This window comes from Danio aesculapii, chromosome 2 (assembly GCF_903798145.1).
Source record: "Danio aesculapii chromosome 2, fDanAes4.1, whole genome shotgun sequence".
In the NCBI taxonomy this organism is placed as follows: Eukaryota; Metazoa; Chordata; class Actinopteri; order Cypriniformes; family Danionidae; genus Danio; species Danio aesculapii.
The window spans coordinates 29,672,749-29,694,861 of record NC_079436.1 but is presented as its reverse complement, the minus strand read 5'-3'; the positions used below and the strand labels follow the sequence as shown (position 1 = coordinate 29,694,861).

At 35.9% G+C, this 22,113-nt stretch overlaps 1 protein-coding gene across 9 annotated transcripts; it reads right to left on the bottom strand.

Moving 5' to 3' along the window:
• Positions 1 to 641: 641 nt before the first annotated feature.
• Positions 642 to 19,742, bottom strand: dnajb6a (DnaJ heat shock protein family (Hsp40) member B6a). 9 transcript variants are annotated; one of them, XM_056476748.1, is made up of 9 exons: positions 19,662 to 19,742; positions 16,565 to 16,651; positions 16,278 to 16,387; positions 14,436 to 14,492; positions 14,185 to 14,301; positions 13,943 to 14,107; positions 11,693 to 11,864; positions 3,993 to 4,063; positions 642 to 844 (listed from the first exon to the last, which is right to left on the bottom strand). In XM_056476748.1, exons 2-9 carry the CDS (start codon positions 16,627 to 16,629, stop codon positions 657 to 659), a joined length of 945 nt encoding a protein of 314 aa, XP_056332723.1. In that variant the 5' UTR covers positions 16,630 to 16,651; positions 19,662 to 19,742; the 3' UTR covers positions 642 to 656. The 9 variants fall into 9 exon arrangements, with proteins under 9 accessions (XP_056332723.1, XP_056332715.1, XP_056332743.1 ...); XM_056476740.1 differs by having other exon boundaries at positions 19,613 to 19,729; XM_056476768.1 differs by having other exon boundaries at positions 13,943 to 14,101; positions 19,613 to 19,729.
• Positions 19,743 to 22,113: the final 2,371 nt, after the last annotated feature.

Here is a 22,113-nt window from a genome sequence, read left to right as displayed (position 1 = left end):
GGAAACGCAGCTTTATTCGCATGTCTTTTATGCGATAATCCAGTTTTGCGCATACATTTATTTAGCATTTTTGGGTGGAAACCATAGCTAGTGATGACATGGCTAATTTCTCAGAACGACCTACGAAGCTTAAACCAAATACCAATATCACGTCAACATGTCGTGTCTTCAATGTTATATAATCAGAATGACTAAAAATTCAACCAAAGACGGAAAAAGCTATGTAAACCGGTTGTGTGCATGGATTAATAAACAGATCATGCAAACGAGAAATGCTCAGATTTGCATTGAAACTACTCATCTTTTTTATTAAGTATCAGTCACAGTTCTTCAAGCAGGTGATTGTTTACTATTTGTAATAATTGATTAGTAGAGGCAAAAAGAAACTTAAAAACTTTAAAACTTTGCATTCCAAAAAATAACACAAAAATAAACGTACACACAAAAGAAGAAGAAGAAAATGCTAGAGTGTTTTTCCAACCTCAACACAGAATATCCACAGCTACAGTATGTCGAACTAGGAGTATCGGTACTAACGACTCAGTCAAATTTAGGACTCTTTGGGCTTTTTGGTCTCTCCGTTGACCGTCATTCTCTTCCTCTTCACTCCAGATTGCCTCTGTTGGGATACATAACTTTTGAGTATCATGCTCGGGCTACAGCAATCTCACACCAAATATGAAAACGGGCTTCTGACCTTTGCCTGGGGTTCTATTTTGCTCCTCTCTCTGAGCTGAATGCCTTGCAGAGTGTGAGGAAGAGGAAGAGGAGGAGGAGGAGGAGGAGTCAGGGAGCTCCTTCCTCTGTCTCTGACAATCCAGCATGCCTATGTCCTGGCCTTTTCCTAGAGAGAGGGGTGCGGTTCAGTTTAGACTAGTTTAATAATTGTGTTGTTATTACTGGCGTTTAATTGGTTGGAAAAAAAAGAGGTGTCGCATACTGAATACTAGTGCTTAAATGATGATGGTAATTGAGCATTATGCATACTATACCTCTGGCAACCAGAGGGAAAGATGCATTTAGAAAGCATCAAACAAAAATCATCAAGCTTGTTAGTCGTGTTAGCCATGCATTCTGCAGCCAGACACATTTGGCATTTAGCACTGATCAGAGATTAAAAGGCAGGTGAATGTGAGAAACAGGATTAAAATATATACAGTTGAAGACAGAATTTTTAGCCCCCCTAAATTAATAGCCCCCTGTTTATTTTTCCCCCAATTTTTGTTCAACATATTTCTAAACATAATAGTTTTAAGAACTCATCTCTAATAACTGATTTATTTTATCTTCGCCATGATGACAGTGAAAAATATTTCACTAGATATACAGCTTCAAGTAACATTTAAAGGCTTAACTAGGTTAATTAGGTTAACTACAGTTTATTATATAATGAAGGTGTGTTTTGTAGAAAAATATAGCTTAATAGGGGCTAATAATTTTGACCTTAAAATGATTTTTAAATTAAATTAATAACTGTTTTTATTCTATCTGAAAAAAAAGAAATAAGACTTTCTCCAGAAGAAAAATTTTTTATCAGACATACTGTGAAAATGTCCTTGCTCTGTTAAACATCATTTAGGAAATATTTAAAAAGGAAAAATTCAAAGGGGGGCTAATAATTCTGACTTCAACTGTTTATCTTTAATTTTAGCTATCCGGGGTCTTCATTTGAATATTTTTAAAGGCATAGTTTACCAAACCAGAAGATTTTACTCATTTACTCTCCCTCAAGTGATTTCTCTTTAAGACATTTTGTAGAATGTTGGAAACTGGTAGCCAGAGGCTTTCATAATAGTTTTATTTCCCTACAATGGAAGTCAATGGCTACCGGTTTACAACATTCTTCAAAATATCTTTTTTTTGTGTGTGTGTGTCAAACAGAAAAAAATAAACTAGTGTAGGAGTAAACGAGGGATGACAAGTTTTGTTTTGGGGTGGATTATCCTTTTAAAGCAGTTTTTTTTACATCTAATAACTTTTTTTAATTACTGATGTAGCGTCATCTCACAGCTTATTGAATTTACACTCAAATATTGTGGTAAACATTTCATAAATAAATACATACATATAATTTATAATTATCACAATCTTTATTAATGGCTTATCAGAGCAATAATTTATCCAAAGAAAAAAAATCCTGAGTTGTAATTTAGTAGAACATTAAAGATTTGTAGCTACTTTGTGATTAAAAACAAAAACAAAACACATACAGACTAAACTTAATATGTCGCTCCTGATGATAGATGACCTCTTACATTTATATAGCGCTTTTCTGGACACTCAAAGTGCTTTTACACGTTTTTGGGGGGAAATCTCCTCATCCACCACCACTGTGCAGCATCCACCGGGATGATGCGACGGCAGCCATATTGCACCAGACTGAACACACCAGCTGATTGGTGGAGAGGAGACAGAGTGATAAAGCCAATCATGATATGGGGATGGTTAGGAGGCCATGATGCACAGAGGCCCATGGGCAAATTTGACCAGGATGCCAGGTTAAACCCCTACTCTTTTTCGAAGGACATCCTAGGATGACCACAGAGAGTCAGGACTTTGGTTTAACGTCTCATCTGAAAGACTGCTCTCACTGAGCACTATAGAGTCCCCATCGATATACTGGGGCGTTAGGACCAACACAGAGCGCAGATTGAGCGCCCCCTTCTGGTCTCACTAACACCACTTCTGGCAGCAACCTAGCTTTCCCATGTGGTCTCTCACCCAGGTACAGACCGTGCTTAGCTTTAGTGGGCGACCATGCGAGTTGCAGGCAGCTAGCTGCCAAAAGCACTATTCCAAAAAGGATGAAACTCATTTATCGAGGCCTTATGAAATGAAAATATGACTAATTGCACTTTATATATAAAAATAATATTGGCAAAGGGTCAGAATTTCAGCTAAAATCTTCTTTGCTGTTTACCCACATTCTGGATGCCCAGAGGATGAAGAAATTCACAGGAAATTAGTATATGATAATATTACTATCTCTTTAAGGAAGATATATACAGCTTTCCACTTGAATCGCCTTAAATCATCATAAATTGAAGTCTCATATTGGAGTTGATGCAAGATTACTGACGCTAAATGTATGGCAGAAGAAGCCGAACACGTCATGTTTTAAAAAAGTGTAGAGCAATGTTAGTTAAAGGAAACAAGCCGTAACACGCTTGCTTAATGATTGGATTTAGAAGAAAATAAAAATAAAATAAAAATCACTCACAGTTAAAGCAAAACTACATAGACCGCAGAGCTGCCACATCCCCAAAAAGGATGAAACTCATTTATTTAGGTTCAAATTATTTTACAAAGTACACAAAGTTCCTTGAATGGTCATAAATCAGTTATATTATTATTAACTTCTGACTCTCGTCAGGTTATTTAGTAATAACATTACAACTATAAACAACAGCTGTTGTTTTACATGCAACAATGAAGGGGAAAATAAGAGAACATTTTTTTTTCATGAATAAAAATAATAAAAGTTGCATATCAGTACAATGGATCTAGCACTCTACCAGCATTTACAAGTATGTTTAACAAACAAATTAGACAAGTTGCCATTAGGTTTGAACAGTAAGTTACGTACTCCAATTCCACACTCAGTTGGTAATATCATGCACAAAGCACAGTTCTCTTGTTCCTTTCAGCCCAAAGCACTATACCAAAGGCAATGTGCATTCATGAGGAAACTGCAACACAACAAAGTGCTCGCAAAAAGAAAAAGCTAATCTCACATTATGGTCCCAAATACAAGGAAAATGACACGCATCCTGCGCAAAAATACCGACAGTCCCCATGTATAAATATACAAACAGAAATTTGTTCAGAAACTAATCTAAAAATGATATAAAGGGGGAACACGACAAACAAGCAGAAAAAAAATGAAATGTACAGACATCTGAACGACAGTACTAACATTGTTTAAGCTCAAGTTTGTGCTGAAAGCGCTCCGTTATCTTACTTGTGTTCCAATCGCAGGAGCTGTTCCTTACCATTTACGGTTAGAGATTTCAACTGTCCGTCTTCTTCCACTTCTACGCGCTCCTGTCCATTCTCAAAGATTCTAGAGGAATCAATAAAGAGCGCATTATGAATAACAGGAGGAATTCTTCGAAATATCTTAGGCTATGTACTGTATTTTCAGGAAAATAAGTCACATTTGAGTATAACGGGTGCAAACTTTCAAGATCAAAACGGTGGTTCATGTGACTGGTGCAGATCTGTGAAAGTAGCAAGGGCTGCAATATAAATATAGAAACATATTTAGACACATCTCCATCTAAGAGCAAATGCATTACAGTCCTCCTTGTGTGACAGGCTTAACCAATAGAGTGAGAGCAACTTCATTTTCACCCAATCAGTATTGCTCAAACCAGTTGCAGGTCACATCCGCATCCTGTTTGGGGAAAATGTCAGATAGTCGTGTTTTACTGTATTTATTTGAACAGATCCGGCATAAACGTTTGAGTGGTAAATACCTGCATGTGTGTGTTGTGAGAAAGAGAGAATGTGAATGAGTCCCAGTGAAAAACAGCAAGAAAAGCTGTGTGGAGTGTGAGATCTTACATTTACAATCACTCATTGGTTGGTGATTATAGTTGCGTGCGCAGTGAACAGCGAAAATAATAATGGCATAGTGACCTACTTAAATAATATTTGTATTTTCAAAATACCAGAGGCAGTCAAACACATATATTTTTTTAAACCATGACTAAATGTGATAATAAGCCTGATCAAAAGAGATCTTGGTGAGGGGAGTTCCATTTACACCAAGAATTAAAACTAGAGCTGCATTCATGCCATGTTAGCATTTCTGAAACTGCACCCCTGGATCAGGATAGCGGAAGACAGAAGTAAAACGATCTGAAATCAGTCAGAAAACATGACGGAGAGTGGGCTCTTTCAGAAGATTAGACTGAGTGAATCATTTTCACTTGGCACATAATAGTGAAGTAAACTGAATGTCAGTAGAGTTAGTAAACTGAATAGTGTTGTTTCATACGATTGATGTTTGTAGCTACATGTTTGTTTGTTTTTACCCATGGTTGACCCATAATGTTATATTACACAGAATAATTAAAGACCGTTCAGAAATGTTATGGTTTTTCACTATAACTGCTTAGTTCCTGGTTTTGTTCCTGGAATTATCCATTTACGAATTAAGCACTGCACCTACCTAAATAAAACAGGAGAGCGTAGGCTTTGAGCAGGGGAAGAGAGGCATCGTGGCGTCTCAAACAAGCAAGAAAACAAACTTCAATTTTATTTGAGTTTAGACAAAGACTATATGGGACTTTGGTTTAGAATAGATTTGATGGAAATACATTAAACCCTTTTTTAACTCTGTGACTTAAACATGGGTGCAAACTCTCCAGTGTCAACATTTCAACACACGCAAGTTATTATTTATTTATCATTTCATTAAATGAAAAAAAAATAAATAAAATAAATAAATAAATAAATAAATAAATAAATAAATATATATATATATATATATATATATAAAAGAACAAAACTATAACACACACATTTTAGTTCCCCTCAATTCAAAACTCCTTAGTATTTAGCACAACTGAAACTCCAGTTATGTGACAAACGCACAATACAAACACCAAAATCATTCAACATCTCCAATCATGTGCATGGTTTTTTATGAGATAATGATTTTATACATTACTTTTCAATACAATACTGTTTGTTTTTGGCTAAAGAAATTAGTTTCAAACCGCCAGTGGTGTAGTGGTTAGTGCGTCGACACATGCACTACGGTGCTCACGGCGACCCGAGTTGGATTCTGGCCTCGCGATCCTATGCCGATCCTTCCCCTCTCTCTGCTCCCTATGCTTTCCTGTCAATACTCTATACTGTCCTATACAATAAAGGTTAAAACCCCTAAAAAATTATTATAAAAAATTAATTAATAAAATCATTCTGTTTTGACCTGTGAAGCAATGATTAACTGATCTATTTATTAAGAAAGTAGCTGCATCAGAAAAGACACACTCTCTTGAACAATTACTAATTTTGAAAAACATATTTACTTTGTGAATATTAAAAAAAAAAAAAAAAAAGGATTTAAGGTATGTTACTGTACTGTATCAATGTAATCTTTGCCATTATCACATGATCTACCAGTGTCAATTACCATGAAAAAAACCCTTTGCTGTGGCTTAATTTCTATATGAATCAGCCATTTTGAACAAATCATTCGAATCACCACTCTGGAAGACAGGAACGGGAACCTGCTGCCACCTATTGGCAATTTTAGTGTCATTTATTTTTCAAAATTGTCCTGAACCTGCAAAATTATCTGTACCAAGACACACAGAAGAAAATATGATCAAATTATCATTAGTCCTTTTCACACAGTGACACCGGTAATTTGCTGTAAAGTTACTGGATCGATTTGAAGGTACATTTAAAAACGCACTGTTCATAAAGGCAAAATAGTTCCAGATTTCTTTCCGAAAAAGCCCCATTCACACACCCACTCCAAAACACTGGTCAAGTATTTACATTTGACTCGCAGCAGATTAACGACCCTTCATTTCAATGGAGAGTGAGCGACTTTCCGACCTCCTTCTGCACAAGCCACAACAATTGTTGGCGACCAGGTGAGCATGTCGAGCGTTGCAACAAAGTTGAGAATCTTTCAACTTTATGCAAATGAAGAGTGAATTTGAGTGACAGACAATATAAGCACCAGTAGAGCTCACGTGATTCTCTCTCAGCTCGCTCAGAGGCTGGTTGCATTCGGGCTGTATATACCTACACATAAGTTGCCACCCAGAGGGACAGGCAGCTACAAAGTCGCTGCTAGTGTGAATAAGACATAAATTCTGTGATGTCATTACCCAGAAATAACCTCTAAAGATCTGCACTTGTGTTTGTAAATATTTAGGGGGTCATGTCTTTTTGTTGATGGTTACATTTTAGTTTCACACTTTCCCATTCATACAGTTGCTTCAGCCCCAGAGACAAACCAAAATACTCAACTATAAGAAAAGAATGCTGTCGCTAACATCTGAAGGCAAGAGCGCTACCTGCAGTTCCATGTTTATGCATATGGCTACACAGAGGTCTGTGCAATGGACATGGACAATTTCAAGTGTACAAGCAAAAGTGTTTTGAACAACCCCGATGAAGAGATGCGAACAAATTACTCTTGTATGTCGAGAGATACGTCCCAGTTTGTGCTGCAGCTTATGAGAACCTCTTTGGAACCAAAGACTACCGGTACCAGTTTTGTCCTGAAATAGTACTCCTCAGTTGGCAAATCACATCCCCTGTGCATGCACGCACGTCACATGGGAAACTCACTGTAGTTTATCATAAGCATTTTATAATCATTTTCCCCCCAGTAGACACTAATTAGGAACAGAAGTTATCCAATTAGCAAGCAGCAACTAAATGTCTCTGGACAACTGAATTTTCCTTTAACAGTTGAAGTAAAAGCATCATCGCCATAATGTTCTGACTGGCCCTGAATAGACGTTTCATGTCGGCAAATTTTAAAATTGTATGTGCTCATGCTGGCAATTTATTGATAATGTTTGAACCTCTTAATCTGGAAAATTGGCAGAACAATTTTCCCAATATTTTGAAAAAGGGCCCGTTCACACATGGTCTCTTTATGGCATATTAGGGGTGGGCGATATGACCTAAAATTGATATCACGGTATTTTTCATCTTTTGAACGGTGACGGTATAATATCACGGTATTACTTTCAATAGCAAAATAATATACATCTCAAGGAAGAACGGACAAAAGAAAGTCTCACTTCTATCGCTCTTTAAAAGTTTTGGTTTGGGTCATTTTAAATGCTCAGTCTCGTTATGAGCTGATCTTCATTTCTCTGTGTCGGTGGAATAAAGCAGGCGAGTCAGCCGCACCAATTTGAGCAGACAGAGCAGGATTCTCATGATGACCACCGGCGCAATTCCGCTCTTTGTTATGAGCCGTAGTTTCAGTGTAAACTTAGTAAAGGTGAGTTTCTTTGGCGATGATGTCTACAGTATTAGACTTTATATTTAGCGGACATTTGCGCTGAACACGCGGTGAATGCAACTCATCGAGATTCGGGCACCTTCTCCGAAAACACTCGATTGATCTCAGCTGGTGGATCAACATTTACCTCATGTTATGATCGCTGTCATCAGCGCCATTATTATTATTATTATAACTTTAGGTGAGGTTTCAGGATTGTATAGAAAAACAGAATAAACTAAATAAAAGGAATAAAAGGCCTGAGTATTTTCCACTTAAATTACAAATTTAGATTACAAAACGAAAACACTGAATCCTTTTTATAACCAGCATAGGCTGTTATTATTTTAAGCTTATTTTAATAAAGCAGACCTACTAACTCAAATCAATCGCTCCACAGAAAATAAGCATTTTTAACGCACCGCTGTAATTTCTATATATCCCAGTCCCTTTATCAACATTTTTTAATACAAGTCATTATTTTACAGATTATGACTTGAGAATATGATTTTACCTCAGCGCTGCACTTTTCTCCTTCGCCCTCGCGCTGAGCTCAGGTGACGGTGTGTTGTGAAGTAGTTAAACTCTCCTCAGTTTAATTTACAATGTCAAACTGGCACAGGAATATCAGTATGTTAATATAGGCTTTGCTAAAAGGCTGGTCAAATGTGGGTCTTTTTTTACAGAAGCTATAAACAGACGCGCATGCTGCAACCGGTGATGAGTCAACAACATAGACTGTAAAATATATGGACGGAGTATCCGTGACGTCACCCATAGGTTTCTGAAGAGCGCAAAAGAAGCCACAAGTAGGCGCGGCCAACCGTCGCCATTTTGTTCGCGCGTCATCGCACCCACGGCGGGATACCAAACAAGGGCAAAGAGGCGGAGAGTGGGCGGAGCTACAGACACCTGCTGGAACTTTGCTTAGACCTGGCAGACAGACTTTACTGTGGGAGAAACACTTAATACTTTATTAACTGCGACTCGTTTGTGTTCTGACCACATGTGCTTGGCTGTACACTATATCAATAAAGTGATTAGACTTTCAAAAACACTGTAGTAATACATTGAGCCACTAAACATTGCTCTTATGACGTTTTTCTACAGGAGGAAAACGCGAATTGCTTCCAAACACTTCAGATATAGTGTGTGTTAGTAAATGCAAGACTATTGATAAAATCCAGCACAACACTGTATGACAACGCTTCAGATGACTGTTCTAGAGCCTACAGCTAATCAATCTGTCACATTCTGGAGTGCTTTACGGGTCTAAAGAGAAATATTAATGATAAATGATCTTAAATAAAACACACACATTTATAGAGATGGTGTAAAAGTATATAACTTTACTCACATGGGAAACGGAGGCCACGTGAATGGTTTGTGAGCACAATTAAATGCACACAGCATCCCATATCATCTGATTATTGTAAGAAATAAGTCCAAAAGGCAGCTGACTGTGTAAAGCCACATAAAACAACACAAAAATACGATGAATATGCCGAGATCAGTGGCTAATCTGCCGGATTCAGCTGAGGTGAAGTGACGGCGACCAGCGAGACCTAGCTGTCACTCAAGTGGCCACGCCCTTAATTATGCAAACTTAAAATAACCTAATATAAAGGAAATGGATGAGTTAAAAAAATTCACCCCCCTCACAGTTGTCATGGAGGGTAATAATAGCTATATGAACCAAAATCGTTCTTTGTACCAGGCTGTAAACACCTTTTTTTCTGCTGTAAATTTGGCCATTCTAACAGTGGGCTCAATTGCAACTTGCTCTATTATGGAGCCAGGACTAGCGGAATTTTGATGAATTGCAGTTTCTGTTACTTCCGTATTGGCCTCCCGAGGGAGAGCGGGAGGTTGCCGCTTGGTCAACAATCGCAAATATTTTGACTTATTTAAAGTAGGCTATAGGCTATAGCATATAATAATTTTGTGTAAAGACATTTATAAAAAAATGTAGCCAATATATCACAGGGGTTTGTATAGCAATTACAGTGGAGCATTAATTAAATCCTTTTTTTCCCGTGGAGCGAAACAAACACTACACAGTTGTGTAGCGGATGGGGACGCACAAAAATATACAATTCAGATATTTTCGTCGGAAGAAAAATATTCTTTGAACAAATTTAGTTTTGTACAATTTGTATCTTAGTTTTTGTCGGTCAGTTATTTACAAAATAAACAAGAATAACTAATAAACTTTGAAGTGAAGCGATGTGCCTCATGGTCCGCTATATGCCGCGGCCAAAACACAAACTGGTCTGTTAAATACAATCGTAATATAAATAAAATAAAAGTGAAATATTCAGTTTCGAATATGGAATCTTTGTTAACTGTATGATCAAAATTAAAAGAGCAGCCTATTCGAAATATTCAAAACTGAATATTTCACTTTTATTTTATTTATTTTACGATTGTATTTAGTTTGTGTTTTGGCCGCGGCATATAGCGGACCCTGAGGCACATCGCTTCACCTCAAAGTTTATTAGTTATTCTTGTTATTTTGTAAATAACTGACCGACAAAAACTAAGATACAAATTGTACAAAACTAAATTCGTTCAAAGAATATTTTTCTGCCGACGAAAATATCTGTATTGTATATTTTTGTGCGTCTCCATCCGCTACACAACTGCAGTGTTTGTTTCGCTCCACGGAAAAAAAAAGGATTTAATTAATGCTCCACTGTAATTGCTATACAAACCCCTGTGATATATTAGCTACATTTTTTTATAAATGTCTTTACACACAATTATTATATGCTATAGCCTATAGCCTACTTTAAATAAGTCAAATATTTGCGATTGTTGACTCATCACCGGTTGCAGCATGCGCGTCTGTTAATAGCTTCTGTAAAAAAATACCTACATTTGACCAGCATTTTAGTAAAGCCTATATTAACATACTGATATTCCTGTGCCAGTTTGACACTGTAAATTAAACTGAGGAGAGTTTAACTACTTCACAACACTCCGTCACCTGAACTCAGTGGGAGGAGAAGGAGAAAGTGCAGCGCTGAGGTAAAATCATATTCTCAAGTCATAATCTTTAAAATAATGACTTGTATTAAAAAATGTTGATAAAGGGACTGGGATATATAGAAATTACAGCGGTGCATTAAAAATGCTTATTTTTATATATCTGCGAGGTTAACCGACATACCGCATGATTTCTTCCATTACCGTCACAGCCCTAATTCAGACACACAAATGCTCCCAAATATATTATGAGGGCGCATAGATTAAATTTCGGGCGCTCATGCGACCAAAAAGGTTGCAATTTCGAGCCCTGTAGTATAAGGACATGTATTCAGACCACAACTGAATGTTTGAAGAAAATTGAATGCCTTATTATTTAGAATTAGCTATTATTGATGTAAATGCAGCCGTTCAAGGTGCATAATTGATTTATACCGGTATTGACGGTATTAGAAAATCCATGTCGTGGCGCAATGTCACACCGGTGATGACTATGACACCGGTATACCGCCCACCCCTATGGCATATTACCAATAATCTTCCAGAAAGGTCTGTGAGTGTGAAAGAGGCAATTACTGACAATTACAAATAAAATATGTATAACAAATAACTCACTCCTACTTTAGATGAAAAAAGAGACTTATTCCAAAAAACACTGTAGTTGGTTTGACATTGTTCTTATACCTCAAAACACGCAACTCTGGAAAGATTCCTTACCTTTTTGTGGTAATTTTCCTGCCATTGATAAATTTAGTGGAGGTTGACACAGAGCGGAAGTTGCCCATACCTCCACCGCCACCTCCGCCACCCCCTCCACCCCCACCTCCGCCAAATGAAGATGTAGAGAATGAAGTGAAGCCTCCTCCCATATGCCCAAAGGGAGTGAAACCTACATGGAAAAAAAAGAATTACACAAATATTTTTCATACTATTTTGGTCAACAACAAAATCCTATTGAAATATAATGGCATTATATTTACATCTGTAAAGACTTCATACACTGAGATGTTTTACTTTTAGTATGTTTTAGAAATTTTAGACTGATATTAAATATTAGTCTAGTATTAATCTTAAGTTAATATCTAAATTAGAATTGTGGCCTTTAGGGTTTTCATTTGTGTTTGCACTTTTGCATCAAATGCACTATATGTTATTTTTGACCCTAGAGGGGTGTATTTACAACACACAAAGACATAATTTGATGACGCCATGACGGAGTATGGAATCATGGGAGTTGTAATCATTATCTTCTGCAGAAACGTATCATGTTCATCGTTGAGCTAAAGTATTTAAAAATGTATTATCGTGGTAGTATGAAGCACAGTAAAGCTGACAGCTGTCAAAGTGAAATGACGGCGCAGACGCAACAGCTGACGGGAGATGAGTGCAAAGTGACATTAAAGCAGCTAAGCTTTTATTATGCCATACTCCACTGCTTCCCGTTCTTCCAGTCATGAACACATGGGGAAGACAGTACTGTTTTATCATAATAATTACATTTAAGGGTTCTGTTATAATGCTGATCTGTGCAGTCAAATAAAATGCACAACATATTACAGCACTTGGTGTCTCCATGTTTTCTATTAAAACAAACTGGAAATTTGATTTATTTATTTTCAAACAAAAATCTCCTACATGAAATATCACTAACAAAAAATACATTTCAACATGGTTAAAAATGGAGAGGGATGAAGCACAAGCTTATTATTTTCCCACCCCATTACCACATACATCATTCATCTATAACTTACATTTATTTTTTATCCTTTTGGCATCTTTGACAAATTATATGTTTGATTCCATTTGTACCTTTACATTTTGAAACATATATACATTTTGAAAAAAATACACAGTACTGCAAATAGCAATTATTGAAAATTTCACCATAGCTTTCTCATTTTATCATTTTTCAATCGCCTTCATCATTATATTCCTTTAATAATACATATTTATACAACTTTTTAAATCGGTTAATATCCTGACATTGTTTGCGAGTCTATTCTAGACTGTTACATAATTTCACACCACAGACAGACAAACACAAACTTTTTAAAGTGGTCCTTGTTTTCAACCTCCAAAAATGTTGTTCTTCTCTCAGATTATCTCCCTTGTCTTTCTTCAAAAAACTTGTGTATGCATTTCAGAAGTAATTTATTCCTAGCTTTAAACATAAATTGTGCTGTTTTAAATTCAACCAAATCGTTGAACTTGAGTATCTTTAATTTAAAAAATAAAGGATTTGTATGCTCCAAATAGCCCACATGTTCTATCAGTCTAATTACTTTTTTCTGCATTGTACATAAGGACCGCAAATTAGATTTATATGTATTCCCCCAAATTTCAACACAATAACTCCTATATGGCAACATAAGTGTGTTATATAATATTTACATTGATTTATTGTCCAGGATAAATCTTGCTTTATACACTATTGCTACAGTTTTGACTAATTTTGATTAGAATTTTGAAATCAAGGGTGTATGATGTCATTAGCATGAAGACACTAGACAAGGTCCATGACACTAGATAAAATAGCTTATTTCTCTGGATTTGAACATTCTTTGAAACATCTGAAACATAAAGGCTGACTTATACTTCTGCATCAAGTCCACGCAGAAGGTCTGATGCAGCCTTCACACAGTTGCATACCCTACATCATGGCTGACAACGGGCCCTTTAGAGTGAGTGTTTAACAAGTGTCGAGTACTGTTGAGGAGCTTCAAATGGATACTTTTGTTTTGTGTTTACTTCATGATTAAAGTTGTTGCATGTCCACCGGTTCAGGCTTCTGAATGAGAGAATTTGAGCTACTTGTACAATAAGGTAGCATTACAGGTATTTCTGGTGTAAACAAAACACTGCAGCCGTGGATCATGGAGATCACTCAATGCAGAAGCAAAGCAAAGTTATAGATCGCGCTTTCAATAGATTTTAAAATGGATCACAAACACATTAACATAAACTGACCTGCATCAAAAGATGTAAATCCCGCCCCAAAAGGAGGAAAACCTCCAAAGCCCCCAAAGAAGGACCCTCCTGTCCGGCTCCGGCTCATGCCCCGCTGATGGTGGTGGTGGTGGTGGTGGTGGTGCCGTCGACCGCCAAAGAAGTCATCAGCAAATGGATCTGCACCTAGAAGTAAAAAAATACAGATTGAAAATTTTAAATTACTCACAAAACAAAAAAACTGAAGGAAAACCCAAACTCACCAAAGAAGTCTGCAAACGGATCTTGTCCGCCAAAGAATTCCCTGAAAACATCCTCTGGATTGCGGAATGTGAATTCTCCTCCTCCAAAGTGGTGCTCTCTTCCTCCTCCTCCTCCTCCTGTCCAAACGTTGAAGAAAAGTGACAAGGTTCAAACACGCTAAACTAATTCATATTGCCACATTATTAATACATTTAATCTGTCGTCACAAATTGACTAAAAAGATTCAAAAGTACTGGAAGATGTAATTTACCTCCTCCTGGTGTTAAGCCTTCTTTACCATATCGATCATACAAGTTCCTTTTGTTTGCTGAAAGTAAACCAACAGTTACATCCATTAGACCTTGTTAAAGTGAAAAATATTCACATAAAAATGTTAGGTCTATTGTACAGCAGCGGTCCGTAATGTAGTAATTACAACACTCAAGCAAACAGCACTGAATCACACCTGGAGAGAGATAAACACACAAAGTGGGTTCAGCACGGAGCGTCATAATTCTTTTTTTTGTAATGTTAGAAGATTCCACCATGAAGAGGGGCAGTTGTAATCTCTGAATACAAGCCCTCCTTCTAAAGGAGTATGTTAAAAGTGCAGAGTCTGTATGAGGCTGATAAGACTGGGAGATTCCTAATGACAAAGGAATGTTTTAGATGTGTTTGTTTAGCATGCAGTTTGGACAATGCAGTGAGTTTGTTTGATCAGCTGTTTCACATTAAACATAATAGGGGAAAAAAGCTTGTCTGCTGTTTATTGGGAACCTAAATCTTCTTTAAATGTTCTCAGTGTATTAGCACAACACAAGGATAACATAAGGATGACAAAAGGTTTGCTCATTTATTCTTTTATTTAAGGCTGAAATGTAAGGATTTTCTGTTGGTGCCCCTGCTGTTTACAGGCGGAGATGAAAAATAAAACCTTTATTAAAAAGCACTGCATTTTTTTTTTTTTTTATAAAATGGCATAAGTATTTTTTTTTTGTTTGGATTATTTTGTTAACATGAAACAAACTAAATCATAAAACTACTTGTAAAGACCTTATTAATTTTAGGTGAATGTTAAATTTCTTATACGTTTAACATCTCAAATATAAATATACAATGGGGGATAAAGGCATTCAACACATCATGTTTTTTTTCTGGGAAAAATTATCTCAAAGGAGCTGTTAACCTGGAATTGAACCAATTTTGGTAAAAAATAAATAAATAATACAAACATAAAATATAACAAAGCAAATAATCTAAAATAATTGTTGTGCAATAACAATGGAATCACACAAGGAGAATCTCATATGGAGAACGAAGTCACGTGAATTGCACAGGTAAGTTTTTCACAGACAGAGTGTAAAAAGTGGTTCTGTGGGTCTCGTCAATCAAATCTGATCTTTATTTAGTATTATCTATTGGAATTCAAGTCAGATGATTGGCTGAGCCACTCTACAGCTTGATTTTCTTTCTCTGAAAGCATTTGAGAGTCTCCTTATCTGTTTTTTTTGGATCATTGTCTCGCTGAAATCTCCACTCTGGTTTCATCTTCATCATCCTGATAATATAGATGCTGGTCTGAAGCAGCTAATATTAATTTACAATGACGAAGGACAGAGGATTGCTGAATAACTACTAATAGATTTCAGTTGCTGTCTGGGCTTTCACTGTCTTTCTAAACCTCCATTTCTGCATGTGTTCAATACTTATTTGCTGTGTCATTTCATTTTAATACATACTTCATTATGTAAACAAATTAATATTGTTTTCTCTGCATATGTGGATTTATTTAGTTGTTGCCAACATCATGTGAAGGCTTCAAGCCAACAGCACCTTTAGAAACACGTTTTCTGAGAAAAAAGGTGACTTGCTGAATACTTATTTCCCCCACTGTATATTTAATATAAATATTAAATCAATAAATATATATAAGTTTTGGTCTACGGCAGACATCATAAACTGTCTTTGATCACTGTATCAAATCTCTCTGTTTTTCAGCCTCTCACACTATTAATCAATTTATAGTCATCGACTGGCCTTGACCTCTCTTACATGAGCCCCAGACTCCCAATTGTTGAGCTGTATTTTCAGTCTGGTGAATGTTATGACTTACCATCTGACAGGACTTCATAAGCCTCTGAAAGCTCCTTAAACTTCTTATCTGCGTCTTCCTTATTATCCGGGTTCTTATCTGGATGCCATCTGAGAGCTAGTTTTCTGTAACTGTAAGGCAAATAGAGATTGAGGCTGATAAATGAGCCAGGACCACATATTTTACAGACGTTACATTTAACGAAAATTAAATCAAAATTACGTAGTGCTACAATTTTACACTGGTGAGTTAAATGTAAGTTATAAAAAACACAAAATAAATAAATAAAGATAATAAAACAAACTTACGCTTTCTTAATGTCATCTGGAGATGCTGTTTTTTGCACTCCTAGAACCTGGTAATAGTCAGCCATGGCCACCAACTTCTATGGCTTCCTGCCAAATGGGGAATGAACAACAAAAAGATTTATATATATATTTTGGTATGCAAACCTACCGGTCTATGTTTGTGATGTATGAATTTCAAAGGCCTTCACATCAACAAAGATCAAAGATCCTGAAAACCCTGTTGTGCACAATTTAGGTTGTGGTATGTGTGTGAGTGTGTATTTTGCTGTGAATAATCACTGATATAATTCTGCATTGATTTTTGGATTCAACATAACAATTTCACCGGGTTAAAATGTGTTTGTTACATTCATATTAACATGTTTATTTATAAGACTTTATTCTCACAGTAATTTAATTAAATACATCATTTGGAGGTATTAGGTGACATTTTACAGTACAAGCTATACAAGTTTGGTTTTCCTTAATACTTTCTGCAGATATTTACGCATGTTTATTTCTCAGTCCGGGTCTTTTATTAGAATGAGTGTTTCATTGTAATATTCTCAATATATCTCAGCATGTAAAACATATAAGTAAATTCTATTTTGAAGGTTAATATCATTAAATAAGCACATCTCACATGTTTTACATTACAATAAATGTGACCATCATGCCGCTGCTACATTAAAACAGGACAATAAAGTAAATACTTAAAATGCAGATGTAATGAATTTGTTGTAGTTATATTTTAAATTTTATTCATAAGAAAAAAAAAAGAACAAAGTTTTCTTCAGAACAAATCTGAGATCTTATTTTTTTCTCCAAGAGTTGCACTAACAAACGTTTCAGAATTTATCTTAAAGAGATAGTTCCCACCAAACCCAAGATTCTGACATCATTTAGTTCAGGGATGCCCAAACTTTTTTGTATGAAGGGCAAAAAGCAAATATCAAGAGCTGTGGGACGAAATAACTTATACATTATAATTTTTTTAATTATAACTTATTACAATAAAAACAAAAACAGTCACATTTATAACAGTGGAATCAATGCTGAATACACTAGTCAAGCAGAATCTGCCTTTGCCTTCATTCGTTCACTGATGTCTCTGCATTGTCTTTTATCCGTCGGGTGACAGTAAGCTTATTTAAGAAAGAAAATCTTAAAACATTTAATTTCAGTTTTTGTAGCTTAGCAATAAAACAAAATGTTACATTAAATTAGAAATGACAGTCTCTTAACCATCCTCATCATTCTCCTCCTCCTCTCAGATAGGATGGTGGGCCAAATCAAAGGTTACCATGGGCCAACTTTGGCCTGCCGTGCCTAGTTTGCCCATCTCTGATTTAGTCAATCTTTGACTAACACAAAATTTGAAAACATGTTGGAATCCTGTAACCATTGACGTTCATAGTATTTGTTTGAATTTTGTGTGCTTTAACAGAATAAGGAAACTCATCAAGGTTTGGAACCACTTGAGGGAGAGTAAATATTATTTTTGGGTGAACTACCCTTTAAGATGTTTCTTAATCTGTTTTTTAAAATTATATTTGTGAATCAGGCCCATAATGTGTCATATCTGATACAAAACACATGAAACAGATACTGTAGGATCATGATCTTTTAGGGTTTGTCTAAAGGTTTAATAAACATTAAAATAAAATTAATGCAACAAGACACATATAAGTAATGTATATAACTTCAAATGTCAGACATTTTAAAGTAGTATGTGAAAGAGCTTAATTGAAAAAGATTCAGTAGAATCAATGAACCAATAAAGAAATCAATGTACAAATACCATGAGGGAACATTTTAATCTATATTTTTTATATTAATAAATTAAGTCAAGTCCAGAGCAGAATAAAAATTATTTAATAGTACAGCTGAAACAGGTGTTTGAGAAATATTAATTTGTCATCACTATTCTACCATTGTTGACCACTTGTAATCACTATTAACATAAAAAATAATAATAATAATCTGACAACCTGCCTGTTTAAGAAAACATTCCTCTCATTCTTTTATAAGTGTAAAAATATTACGAAAGATTTTATGCAAATAATATATTAGCCTAATACTTATTTGTTGTAATGTGGGATTAAAATCCGCCTGCAGGCCCATCACATATGCTGACTGCACTGCCTGATACTGCCAGGCTGTTTTCATTTCAGCGGCAGCATGTGATGCCTCTATTTTGTCCCTCACTGACCCAGAATCGAGCACAGCATACACTCATGTGTGGTCAACAACTGGGGGCATTAACTCTATGTTAGATGGGTTTGTTTTCTCACAAATAAACTACCAGGGAAACTTTAAACTGTTGGTAAGGGTGCATGCACAAGATTAGACGCGTAACATACCTGTTACACCAATCAAATTTATTCATTTTAAGAAATTTAACGAGATGTTAAAATATAAATTGATAAATTTAATAAATAATTTTACATGTGGGGATATGCAAACAGACGCAAAAACAAAACATACACAGAGATAGTTCACCTAAAATATAGATATTCTGTCTTAATTATACCGTTTCAAACTTGTATGACTTAAATGAAACGAAATATTTTTTCTGAATTACAGCATCGATCTCCGTTCATTTTCATTTCGCGGACGTTAATGATATTTAAGATGTTCATTCTGTTAAGTATATATAAATATATATATTTGTTAAACTCAACAAAAGGAAATCAAAAATAGATGTTTCGCACACTGAAGGAGAATTAATGTATGCGTCTTCATGTTTGGATGGACTATTTCTTTAAAGCTACGCTGTCAACAAGCTAAACAGCCACGAACACTACCATCAGTACACAATATAATCCTCTCTTTGTGACTAATTAAAAGCTTATCCTGTTTTTTACACACACTTTCAATAGACTAAAATATCAGAATAGCGAAATAATTTGCTGTTATTTGTATGTCGACCTGGCAACCTTGGCATCTTTTAGATGAGCTAGCCAGCTAGCATCAATGCTAGGAAATGGTGGTCAGGAATTTTTATTATTTATCTCGTTAAGTAAAGCTATCGCGTTGGCCTGGAGTCATATTGAACGCGTGACCTACCTTATGTTTGGACTGCCAGAGGCAGCTGTGCTGTTTTTGGTCCACTAACCTCAGACTGTGGGACGCTGGATCGAGCTGATGTGACAAGCAACGAAGCGTCCGGAAATAACACGAATCTTCTAGTTTTTTTGCGAGGATTTGACGTCACGTCCTGTTTGAGGAATTCGAGGTATTCGCGCCTTCGGACAACTGTTTTTAGAGAAATAATTCATTTAGTGAAAGAGTTTATTAGATGTCGTAAAAACAGTCGGCTCTGTACGTTTTCGTCGGCTGTATGGACACTATTATTATTATATTCTGCATTTGACTACACTGCAGTGCACAAAGTGCTTCTAAACATTAAGAATACTGTGGCGTCCAAGAGAAAAAATAGTAAATCAAAATATCACTCTTGTTAGGAGATCACGGTTAATAATATATTACAAAAATATACTGTATGCATTCTTATCCTGCAATTTTCTCTTTTTCTAATTTTTTTCAATTTTCTCAAAGTTTTCCAGACTGACAATAGGAGGCTTAATGTATTTCATATTGATGTTTACATTATTGCCTTAAACTGGTTAGCCTTCATAAAAAGCGAATTAAACACGCTAATTTCCCCAAAACAACTTTTCTGAGGGTCTACAGAGTGTTAAGTTGTCCCACATCCATATGAATAATAGCTGATACTGCTGATTACAATGAAAAAACAAACTAATAAGTCATTTTTGTTTGTTTCTTTTTGTTATTTGTTTAGTGATTTCTTGGCAGCCTGCTGAGTCCCTCTGCTGGCTTATTTCTGCAATACGCTCTGCAGGTGCACAGAGTTCAAAACTGATGTTCACTGAAGACATTCAGATGTTGATAAGTATGCAAACATTTTCTGGAACTTTATAAGGTACACATGACAAACATGGGTATGCTTTGGTCAAAAAGGATATGATCAGCACAAATACTTAGGCTGTGGCATATAAACAATGCTAACATGGTTTCAAATTCAGAAAAAAATCTAATTTAGCTGTTGGTAAGGCAGGATAGACCCAAGCTTTCATGTTGTTTACACCAAAGTCTGACCTTTTTTATCTTAATGCTGAAATAAAGGCGGAAAAGGGAAATATTTTTCCAATCTTCTATCATTTTAATTTTGGTGACAGGAGTGTCACAGATGGGCTTTTCTGTTTCTGTTTTGTGTTCAAAGGTGCTCTTCTACACATCTTGGTTGTATATTATTTGGGTTATCTTTGTATATTATTTCAGCTTGAACAAATCATCACGTCCGGCACCCATAGAACTGAAACTCACTTGATGTTTTCTCTTTTCTGTCCATTGTGTGTGAATCTGTGAAAATAGGCTGAAATACTCAGATTAGCCACCCTCCTGAAACAATACAGCATATAGTGTAAAACTATCCATTAATTAACAGTTTCTCTGCATGTGATTCACAGGTGTTTTCAGTTTATTTATGGCAATAACTGTATACAATTTTTGGATTTATGGTTGTGAATTGCATTGTGTGACCTTGGTTTCTGCTCTGTCGAATTTGATGTTGAAAAGTCAGCTTATAACAAATGGACTTTTATAGACATTTTAGTAGTTTGAAACAATAGTTGTATAAGAAATAATATATAAAGAATTAAATCTGGAAAAAAAAAACTAAAATGTACTGGCAGTTAATTACCAGGCTTTTACCATAATATAACACTAATCTAGACAATTGATCAATTCTAACAATTAAAAATGTCAATAAATGTCCTTTTCCCAAATATTTCTACATCAGATGTTTGAGGAAAGATCAAGCTTCCTTAAAGCAATTTAAAAAATACAGAAAACTGTTTACATATTTGTTTTACAGGTGTATGCTGCAAGATTTTTGTTTTGATGCTGGTTTAAGCTGGTTCTTGTTGATCACAATCTGGTTTAATCTGTTTTTTGCTGATCAGTACCAGCACATGACCAGCCGAGACTGATGCTCTGTTTGAACTTCACTGGATTGTCTTAACCACATAAATCGACACACACAGAGAGAGTAAAAGTTAATTGATAATAAATACAGTTGAACATAACTGATAATGTGTGCCAGGTACCGCTGATATAAACAGGTGCTGGTCTTAAGTCTGACAACATTCATCTGTTTCTCATTAAGTTAAAGCTCCCGTGAAGAGCTTTGAAATGTGCAGTTTTGTTCATTGACATAATTTCAACTGAAATATGAAGACAGGGGGAAACACAGAGTAGCTCCTCCCATTTAAAAAACAGCCAATAGCATTTTGTTCTCATCACAGCACTGCCAATGAGAGTGGCTGAGCTCAAGCGCACCAATTGAAAAGCAATGGGAGAATTAGGATGATTTTTAGTGACTCTGATAAACTGGTGCGGCGATCACAGCTGATCCATGATAGCGAATAAACTTGCTCTGCAGAGAAGCGTTTGTGTCTGTATCCACAAGTATCGCTATAACAGCAGAGAGGAGAGGAGTGGAGAGGAGAGGAGAGGAAATGTCATGCCAGCAGGTCAAGGGCCCA

Coding starts and splice junctions, on each gene's coding strand:
- dnajb6a (XM_056476748.1), bottom strand. CDS start 16,629: ATGGCTGACTATTACCAGGTTCTAGGAGTGCAAAAAACAGCATCTCCA. Junction 14,108..14,184: donor TCCGTTTGCAGACTTCTTTG/GTGAGTTTGGGT, acceptor TTTTACTTCTAG/GTGCAGATCCATTTGCTGAT. Junction 845..3,992: donor GAAATCTCTAACCGTAAATG/GTAAGGAACAGC, acceptor CCCTCTCTCTAG/GAAAAGGCCAGGACATAGGC.